This window comes from Mus caroli, chromosome 3 (assembly GCF_900094665.2).
Source record: "Mus caroli chromosome 3, CAROLI_EIJ_v1.1, whole genome shotgun sequence".
Classification (NCBI taxonomy): domain Eukaryota; kingdom Metazoa; phylum Chordata; class Mammalia; order Rodentia; family Muridae; genus Mus; species Mus caroli.
In genome coordinates, this window is record NC_034572.1 from 101284633 (window position 1) to 101295064 (window position 10432).

The 10432-nt window shown below is 49.1% G+C and overlaps 1 protein-coding gene across 8 annotated transcripts; it reads left to right on the forward strand.

Annotated features, from left to right (window-relative positions):
- The first annotated feature begins 1739 nt into the window (after positions 1-1739).
- Kcna2 (potassium voltage-gated channel subfamily A member 2) lies at positions 1740-7772 on the forward strand. 8 transcript variants are annotated; one of them, XM_029475407.1, is made up of 4 exons: positions 2352-2495; positions 3898-4015; positions 4124-4225; positions 4656-7772. In XM_029475407.1, exon 4 carries the CDS (start codon positions 4820-4822, stop codon positions 6317-6319), a length of 1500 nt encoding a protein of 499 aa, XP_029331267.1. In that variant the 5' UTR covers positions 2352-2495; positions 3898-4015; positions 4124-4225; positions 4656-4819; the 3' UTR covers positions 6320-7772. The 8 variants fall into 8 exon arrangements, with proteins under 8 accessions (XP_029331264.1, XP_021014161.1, XP_029331267.1 ...); XM_029475404.1 differs by lacking the exon at positions 2352-2495 and adding an exon at positions 1740-1838 and having other exon boundaries at positions 3898-4225; XM_021158502.2 differs by having other exon boundaries at positions 2303-2495; positions 3898-4225.
- The last annotated feature ends 2660 nt before the right edge of the window (positions 7773-10432 follow it).

Genomic DNA, 10432 nt, shown 5'->3' on the forward strand with positions numbered 1-10432 from the left:
TTTGCCTTCATTAGTTATTTTTTCCCATTGTCATTCGCACTCAGGTCAGACTTTAAAGGAAAGAGGGAAAGTGGATGTCATATGAGAAGACAAAAGGAAAGCAGAGCCCAGAGGAAAATCCCAAAGAGAAGTGAAATTCAGAGATACTTGTCATTAACACACACACACACACACACACACACACACACTCACACAGCCATACACACTCACAGGGGCATACAGACACTCACAAATACATGAGAACATACACACACTCACAAGGGGACACACATGCACATATGCACATGGACACACACTCACCAAGATACATATACTCACACAGGCACACATACACTCACAGGGACATACACACACTCACAAACACACAAGAACATATAGACATAGACATAGGCGCACACACACTCACATGGGCACACACATATAGGAGGGAATCCGGATCCCAGGACCCCTGGGGTCACAGGTATCTGATTCAAGACCTAGAGCCACCATGTCTTGTCCTTGTGCAGATCACTTCCTTCCCTCTGCCTCTGTTGCCCATCCAATGACTAGTACTGACAGGCAAGTCACAAGACTATGAGAACTGATTATTAATTCTCCCACAAGGGTTTCTTGGTATCCATACCTTTTGTTCTATAAATAAGACAATGAAACTATAGGCACACTCTTTAGTGGACATAAGCATGACAAATGGGAGAAACAGAGACCCTCGGGGGAACCATCCAGAAGGAGTACTTAGCTGAGCACTGTGGGTTGTTTCTGCTGAATAGCTGAGACTACAGTAGGAAGCAGGATGAATAAGAAACACAGCCCAGTGGTTAGGTACAAAGAGAAACACAAAGGGAAGCCTAGGAGATCTGAGAGCAGACAGGGCACCAGAAACCATTGTTTTTTACGTGATTGTTAGAGATAAACTCTTCATGCACAGTTTACCACTGACAGGTTGCTTCTTCTGCACCAAATTTACTTATCCAATAACTTGACAGAAATTGAAGTTTGAATTTGGCAAGTGAAACACCCAGGCTAGACTCTGGATCCTGCATTGACAACCGATCTTCATAGCCAATCTTCCAGGAGCCAGAAGCCAAACGAATGTGGTCTTACAAGACATCGATTTCCCTCTAAGCAAGCCCACCAAAGCCTTCTCGCTTTGTAGCTATAAGTACAGTACGGTCCAATCTTTCACCCACCTTACAGGCTCCCATTGGGGAATGGCCTAATCCCTTAGAACCTTCCCTTGCAGGGAAGCAGGCTTTCAGAGTTTCTGATACTTGCATAAAGAGAATTGTCTTAGCAGAAAGGGCAAGGGAAGAATCTTTCACACACCAGAGCCCCTCTGAATATCAGAGCTCGGAGGTTCATTTCAATGAGTCCCCCTCTGTGGAGTATCCGTGTACTGACAGGGGGCCTGCAGAACTATACTAGTGAAGGCTTGGAGCTTTTGCAAGGTTTGCAAGCCAATCTGGACCCCCTAAAACACTCCTATGCCCAACCTAAGCCAAGAACTTCCTATACAAATTATTTCAGAGGCAAAGGGCATATCCTGCTCTACACTGCACCCCCAGGGTGAGATCGTGGGCCAGCTGGTGTTGTTAAGATCTGTGAAAGGGCTTTTGTAAGGAGCCTGCTCTCCCAAGGGCAACTGTGTGTCCCTCAGCCCTTTTTGTCCAGAGCCCTGGGGAAAGGAAGTCAGAAAGGCTAGAAGCCAGTCCTGCAGTTCTGTTGTTCTGCAGTTCCCCCAACCCCCACCTCGTGGGGGGCAAAGACAGCAGTGAGTTTCTGCTACACTGCGGCCAGGCCCTCACCTGCTGTATTGTCCTGGGAAGCTGAGTCTGTGCTGGGTAAGAGAGAGGTGGGGCTCAGGGGTACTGAAGGGAACGGGGATGCAGAAGCAGAAGGCAGGAGTGGGGGAACTGGGGTCTGCAGATTCTGTCTGGCAGCATCTTAATAATAGCAACACATCTCCCTCGGGGCTGGCTCGCGCTCGGGCCTGGGATGGTATTGATCAGTTCATCCTGCCTACTTCATTATGTTGGCAAGAACCTCTCAAGAGCTCCTCAACTTCTACCCTCTCCCCTGTCTCCCGACCCAGGCAGTACCCAGTTGAGCTCTGCGCGGAGTTTTGGTTGGTAAGCTAGGTTTTGTCAAAGAATGGGGTGTTTTCTTTGCGGTGGGGGGTCCGAGACACAGGGATCTAACCCAGTGGCCAGCTCGGCGGCGGCGGCGGCTAGCGACACACCTCGCTAGCTCTGCCCCAGCCGGCCCCTTTAATTCGAGTTCGCTGCGGGGCCAGGTGCGGCGCTGCGTGGCGCGGTGCGGCGCGGTGCGGCTGCGGGCGGCGGCCGGGCGCTCCGTACGCGCCGCCCGCGGGACTGCAGAGTCGGCTCCCGGCTGGCCGCCCGCACCCCGCCGCCACCACCGCCACCGCCCGCTGTCCGGGTTCTGCCTGCGCTGGCTGCCACCCAGGAACATGGAGGCTCTGGTACCCATCTGCAAGGGTAAATCAGTGTCCGGCATTCTGCTGCGCATGCTGCCATCCCTGACCGGCTGCAGCGCCCATAGGGGCTGCAGGGCACCACGGTAGTCTGGGTGGGCGAGGTGGTGCCGACCCCTGATGTCGGCCTGGAGGGTTGTGGATCCGCACCGGCTGCGTGGGACTTAAGGGGGAGACTTGTTCCTGCAGAAGAGTGCATGGAATGGGCTCGGGGACCCTGTGGTCTGTGCGTGACATAGGGCGGAGGGCGCAGATTGGAGCTGGCGGGTGATGGGAAGTGCAGCTGACTGCATAGCCACCGCTGGTAAATAGTGGGTGGGTAGGACCGGAGTCACTTGGGTCCTCCTGGTTGCATTTGCCTCTCGGCAACGGAGTAAAATGGGCTTCTCTGCAGTCTCTTGTTTTTTCTACTTGGCCGGGGTGGTGGGCTGCCGTGAAGCTCTCCTGCCTAAAAGGAAGCTAGATCTGGAGCAGCTGACTGGCGACGCCCGCTCTGCACCCTCAGAGTTCGGGCTACTGTGTTTCAGGTGGAGATGGAGTCTTGGTGGTCCTCGCAGGCACCAGCTAGGCTGCCCTCCCGCCCGCAGCGGGAGCCCACCACACTGCGCAGGAAGGGGTTAAGGTGGCACACTCTAGCGGTCCGGCGGCTGTGGGCTCCGGTCAGCCCAGCGGATTCCGGCCGGAGCGCGCCCGGCGGAATCCCGGCTGGAACCCCGGGCGATGGGAGAGGGCCCAGACCCCTCCCCGGCTCTGGGGCGGGCGGGATTGGGTCGGCGGGGGGCCAGCCTGGAAGCCAGCTTTCTCTAGGCTCCCCCTCTATGTGAAGCCAATCCGCCCCGCAGTCAGGCAGCTTGAGCGTTTGTTCTCTGCTTCCCTGCCGAGATGTGAGGGATTTTCTCTTGGGAAGAAATCGGTGGTCGAGTGCTTGCCCAGCTCAAATGCCACCCAACCCAGAGCAAGGCCTGAGGCCCAGGGATCCTGGAGGGAGAGTAAGTTCAAGCGACCCCGTGTATTGGGGATTCTACAGAGGCGGATCTTGCTGCTTGTGGGACCTCTCTAGCTGGGAAGGAGTGTGTGTTGTGGAGGAAGGATTGCTTCTTTACCAGGACATGGCTAAGGTCAGAGAGGAAAACCCTCCCCCTTGGGAGATATGTGTTCTGACACCACCGAGGAAGCTGGGTCGCTTCTGTTGGCAACTGAGGTCTAGGGAGAAAGTCTTTCAAGCTGATGGGAAGGGAAAGCTTATGGTTATCCAGGAGAGGTTAGGAAAAGGCTCCAGGGTGGTGGATCTCATTCACAAGTGTCATGGAAAGTAGATGTGGGGGTTTGCCACTTGCTGTGAGGGTATCTGTCTTGGTCTCAGCTGCCTGGAAGCCTTGGTCCCACCTTGCTGCTGTGTTTTCCAGGCAACGTCACACCTCCGGAGGACAGCCAGGAGGACTCTGGCTTTTGCTGAGCTGTGCATCTTGCCTCCTTCCTTCCAAAGGCTTCAGACCCAAGCTCCACTCTCCTCCTCGAGTCGTGGTGCGTGCCCCTGGCCAAGCATCTCACTGTCCCTCGAGCCCCATCCAGTCCTAGAGCACACCTCCAGGACCTGCCCTCCTGCTCAGAATGACTCACCATTATTTCCAGCTCAAGTGAGAAGATGTGACGGGGACTGAGCTGCCTATTTGTGTATCTGTGCCATCAGATCTGCTCTTCGAGGAAGAGTACCTCAGGCTCCTGCTTGGCCAGGTAAATCAAACAATCACTTAGTAGCAGCCATATAGAGAGGCAATGGGGGTGGTATCAGTGACCAAGGCCCAGGTCCCAAACACCCTACCATGAATACCTCCTTTGGTGCAGGTATTGCCAAAACATTAGCACAGTGCCTGGAAGAGGGCTCCCTTCTCCACTCCTCCTGTGCAGCTATGTCCCCAGCATGTGTGTGGTACCCAAGATCCTGTCTCAGCTGCCTACCCCTAGGCAGGCCATTCTATAGCTTCCTTGAAAGATTGTTCCCTGAACCCTACTGACCCCTAGACAAGTGACAAGGTGATAGTAGTTTTAGTGGCAGAAGTGATGGTGCAGTCATGTTTCTGAACTCTTGGGGACATCAAGTGCACCTCCTGTCAGGTTGCCAATGACTGGTGATCTCATGTCCTTACCTGCCTCTGTCTTTCAGCCAAGTGGGGCTGTGTCTCCAACTCACAGAGGGCTCTGGGGCTTTCCTGCAGGAGCTCAGACTTATGCTTCTGTGTTTCCTGGGGCCCTGTTACCAGCACCCTGAGTTCCCTGCAGGAGGCAGCTGGAAGGCATTAAAGTAAAGCACACTCCTCAGCCCCAATTATGACAGTGGCTACCGGAGACCCAGTGGACGAGGCTGCTGCCCTCCCTGGGCACCCACAAGACACCTATGACCCAGAGGCAGACCATGAATGCTGTGAGAGAGTGGTGATCAACATCTCAGGCCTGCGGTTCGAAACTCAGCTAAAGACCTTAGCCCAGTTCCCAGAGACCCTCTTAGGGGACCCCAAGAAACGGATGAGGTACTTCGATCCCCTCCGAAATGAGTACTTTTTTGATCGCAACCGCCCTAGCTTTGATGCCATTTTGTACTACTACCAGTCTGGGGGCAGGTTGAGGCGACCTGTAAACGTGCCCTTAGATATCTTCTCGGAAGAAATCCGGTTTTATGAGCTAGGAGAAGAAGCAATGGAGATGTTTCGGGAGGATGAAGGCTACATCAAGGAAGAAGAGCGTCCTCTGCCTGAAAATGAGTTTCAGAGACAGGTGTGGCTTCTCTTTGAATACCCTGAGAGCTCAGGGCCTGCCAGGATTATAGCCATTGTATCTGTGATGGTCATTCTGATCTCCATCGTCAGCTTCTGTCTGGAAACCTTGCCCATCTTCCGGGATGAGAATGAGGACATGCATGGTGGCGGGGTAACCTTCCACACCTATTCCAACAGCACCATCGGGTACCAGCAGTCCACCTCCTTCACCGACCCTTTCTTCATTGTAGAGACTCTCTGCATCATCTGGTTCTCCTTTGAGTTTCTGGTTAGATTCTTTGCCTGTCCCAGCAAAGCTGGCTTCTTCACCAACATAATGAACATCATTGACATTGTGGCTATCATCCCTTACTTTATCACCCTGGGGACAGAGTTAGCTGAGAAGCCAGAGGACGCCCAGCAAGGCCAGCAGGCCATGTCACTGGCCATTCTCCGTGTCATCCGGTTGGTAAGAGTCTTTAGGATTTTCAAGTTGTCCAGACACTCCAAAGGCCTGCAGATTCTAGGTCAGACCCTCAAAGCTAGCATGAGGGAATTGGGCCTCCTGATATTCTTCCTCTTCATTGGGGTCATCCTCTTCTCTAGTGCTGTCTATTTTGCAGAAGCTGATGAGAGAGATTCCCAGTTCCCCAGCATCCCGGATGCTTTCTGGTGGGCAGTCGTCTCCATGACAACTGTAGGCTATGGAGACATGGTTCCAACTACCATTGGGGGAAAGATAGTGGGTTCTCTGTGTGCAATTGCAGGTGTGTTAACCATTGCCTTACCAGTCCCTGTCATAGTGTCTAATTTCAACTACTTCTACCACCGGGAGACAGAGGGAGAGGAGCAGGCCCAGTACTTGCAAGTGACAAGCTGTCCAAAGATCCCATCCTCCCCTGACCTAAAGAAAAGTAGAAGTGCCTCTACCATAAGTAAGTCTGATTACATGGAGATACAGGAGGGAGTTAACAACAGCAATGAGGACTTTAGAGAGGAGAACTTAAAAACAGCCAACTGTACCTTGGCTAACACAAACTATGTGAATATTACCAAAATGTTAACTGATGTCTGATTGAAACCCACTAATGTACTCACAGCTCAACAGGACTGATGCAGATGTTGCATAATAGCCTGCATTGTAGTCAGTGTTCTACAGTGTGCATCTGGTTCTGCATGGAAAGCAATAGTTCGTGCAAGTGACTTTTGATCTTTTGATTTTTGATTTAGAACACAGAATATTTATCATGGCTTTCATGAAATCTTCATCACCGACTTAAAGGTTTCCAAAGAGGAGAGTCACCCATGGAGCCAGCACTCTCAGAAAGGCACAATGCAGCTCCCTCATACCCACACACAACCTACCATATCAACACTATCCTATCTTCCTACCTAAACACGAACACACCTGGTAGGTGCATTCCCTCCACCTCACCCCTACCACTCTATTTCAGCCCATTTGCCCCTTCACAGAGGAACATACCATCATGGCTTAGTTCTAAAGTCTGGTGACTACTCAAAGGTCATTCTCGGTTTTGTGTTGAGAAGAACACACAGTCCTGTGTGTTAGAACTACTTTCTGTGTCACAGGCTGGGGTTTGTGAATTGCAGTTGCCAACTAGATGCTCCGGAGGCTTATGTTTCGTAACGGAAAAATGCTGCATTCTGCTTTTTCTCTGCAGTGTTGATGTGAGGGAAGCCCAGGGGGGTGGGGGAGGGACAGTTAATATGACCAAATATGAATTGCCAAGTTTCACATTTGTTCCCTTAGGCCTATGGGGAGAAGCCACCTAATTCAGGGACTTCTCAGCTTCAGATACCATTTTACAAGCTTCAGGGTCACAGAATGTGTTTGATTTCTTCTTTTACTCTGGAGTTTGCAAGACATCTGCTTTGCTGGTGGTGTGGCCCAGCTCCACTGACACTGCAGTGGAGTATACCAGTCATGCAATAGAACTGCATGGGTGTTCACTGCATGAATCTCAATATTTAAAACACAGGAAATAACCTATTTTCCTAGTAGCCGATACAGTATTCCTACTTAGAGTATTAATAGCCTTGGGATGGTATTGAACAGGGGTTTTTCACATCAAAAGGCAAAAGCCCTCCATCAGGGTAAAACAAATAGACTATTTGGAATGGGGAATCAAAACTTCTGGCTGGCCCTCTCAGCCCACCTCTGGTCTTTCAGTGGGAGCACAGACCCTGCCACACCAGGAGAATAAACAGAAAAGTCAGAGTGTAAACACTCACATGACTGAACTTTGGGAATTAATCTAGTCGTGGACATGACTACACAGCTTACCAGGGTCCTGAAGACAGGCAGGTCTGTGGGTTCAATGTATATAAATATATATCAGCTCTCTCTCTCTCTCTCTCTCTCTCTCTCTCTCTCTCTCTCTCTCATGTGTTCCTCTAGCAAGCTATAGAAAAAAATTGCATTTGAACATTGTATATGCTTATGCAATATCTTGACACAGGGCAATTTATGCATGTGTTTGACTATGTGCACTAGAATATATATATATATATATATATATATATATATATATGTGTGTATGTGTATGTACATTATACACACACACACATATATATATATATTCATTCTCTGGAGTTCAGATTCAGGAGCAGATCTATTGCTTGGTGGGTTGGTGGTGTAAGAAACCCAATGGGTACGGTAAACTCACTGGGCCTGGGTTTGCTGTCATTGCCTCAGACACGCTCCAGTGTTCATGGATTCCTAGACATTAGAATTGTCTTTCTGCCCTCCATGTGCTGCAGCTTCAGTCTCCTACGGCTGAAGCTTGTCTTACTGAGTGCACAAGGGTCCTATAGCCCTCACAGCTCCAGCTATCCTGGGCCAGGCCCACCCAGGTCTCCTCCCTAGAATCCATCCCATTAATCATCTCCATTATTATCCTCTGCCCCATTTGATTCTCTATCATTTGGTTCTACATCCATCATTTTCATGAACCTGTCCATAGGCGGATCCTCTGCTTTGAAACCAAGGAGTAAAACTCCCTGGGATCAGATTCTGCTAATCTAGACTTAAAGGAAGCCTCCTATTGGTGGAAATTTCCTAATTCCAGAACCAAGGGATGGATTCCCTAAATGACCCAAAGCATCATTTTGATTACTAAACTCAGACTCTCTCTCCCTAGCATACTGATAATAAGAGCTGCCCTTTAAAAAAAGAAAGAAAGAAAGAAAGAAAGAAAGAAAGGAAAGAAAAGAAAAGAAAAGAAAAGAAAAGAAAAGAAAAGAAAAGAATTAATTCTCACCCCAAGAACAAGTAAAGAATGGATGAGCACTGTGCAGCCTTGAAGTAGAGAATGTGATGTGTTGACCCTAGGAAGAGAGTGGGGAAGGCCTTTGCTTCTCCATGCTGGGTTTCTTTGCCTTTTGACACAGTGGCTTAAATTCTCACAAACACAATGAACTGTGGTCAGGCTGTTCAGTATTGATTCCAGCCTAGGTCTTGCTGTTCACTAGATGGTACCTACATTTGTCTTTGGGGAGGGGGCACCAGCTCAGGGTGCTAGCCCAGGGTGCTCATTAGTTCCTGGTCACCCATATCCCCAGGTGACTGCAGGGCATCCCATGCCAGGCACAAAGCCTCTGTGCTTCTCTTCTTCTCCTTTGTGGGAGGTGGTGCTGAATTTCATGACATGGGGTGGAAGGGACAAACTTGGGATAGTAGAAGGTTAAAGCAAACCATACATAAGGTCTAGGCCAAGGGAAGTTAGCTATTCACAAAAGCCTTGGCCTGGGAACCATAAAATGTCCACACCCATGCATGCACATGCATCATAAAATAAATGATAGATTATTGTCACACACAAATATAAAATACACAGCACACATGCAAAATGCACACCAGCCAAAATAATATGAGGCATAGGCAGAAAAGATAGACAAAACATGAATATGCCGCATAAGCATGCATTGTGCATACCAACATAGAATATCTGCAAGAGATATATTTGCCCCGTGTGCAAATGCACAGCATGCAACTCAGATGCAAAATATACAAATCCAACTGGGGGTCGGGGACAATGGATATACATGCAAATTACATAAGTGATGCTTTGTTATAGTTTCTGCACACAAGCTCAGCATATATACACAGTACACCAAACTATACTAGGTACACCAAAACAAAAAACAATAAATAAATAAATAAATAAATAAATAAATAAATAAATAAATAAGTAAACAGTACCCGTGCCCATGAATCCACACAAAATGTAGACATTGAATCATCATTGACTATGCCTCTGCTTCCACATCTAAAAATTGATAGATGAAGGCAAGGGATCAGATTTAATTGCTTTCCCTTGCCCATATCAATATCCCTCAGTATTCTCCAAGGAGCCTCTTCTTTGGCATCCAACCTCATTCCTGAGACATAACTCCTGAGGTTTCAAGTGGAAAGATGTGGCACCACATCGAGCACTGGAACCTCTGGGTTTTCTGCCTTTCGCCTTCCTGCAAGAAGCCCTCAGGGTGGAGGCTGTGGGAACTTCAAGAACTGGCAACCTCTTGTGGGCTTCCTTGCTATCCCTTTTCTTCCAAAGAAAGTCTACACTGAGGACCCGAACTCCTCTCCAAGTGTCTGGGATCTCCAGATTTATCCCTATTGTCTTGAAGCAGTGATGGTCCAAGAAACTATAGCATTCTGAACCCTGAATCAGGTTGAAATGCCCCGATTTTCTTTGAGCCAAAAGATCTTATTAACACTCCTTCCAAAGTACTCCTTTGTCTGGATCCAGGTCAGAAAGTTGAATCTCTATATAGACTTAGCTCTTAAAATGCTTTCCTTGCTTGTGGCATTTCACTTATTCTTAGGCATGAGTCCAGTGAAGACAATGCTTGATTCATTCAATCTAGACTTGTTCTCCCCTTACTTCCCAACCCAGGCTCCCAGGGAACTCAGGCTTCCCATTCAATTGTTGTGCCTTGACAAAATTGCAGACCAGTTTAGCTGAAGTAAAATGTGGTGGGGGACATTAATCTACGGCTAGAGGAGCAGTTAGCAATTTTTAGAGAGCCTGGTACTTGTCTTCTATTCTAACACTAAATTTAAATACTTAGCAATATTACCCACCATTACAGAGCCCAGGGGCTTCTTCCTGCTAGTAGGACCAGCTGGGGCCTGTGCATTTTGGCAAAGGCTTTACCCAAAATG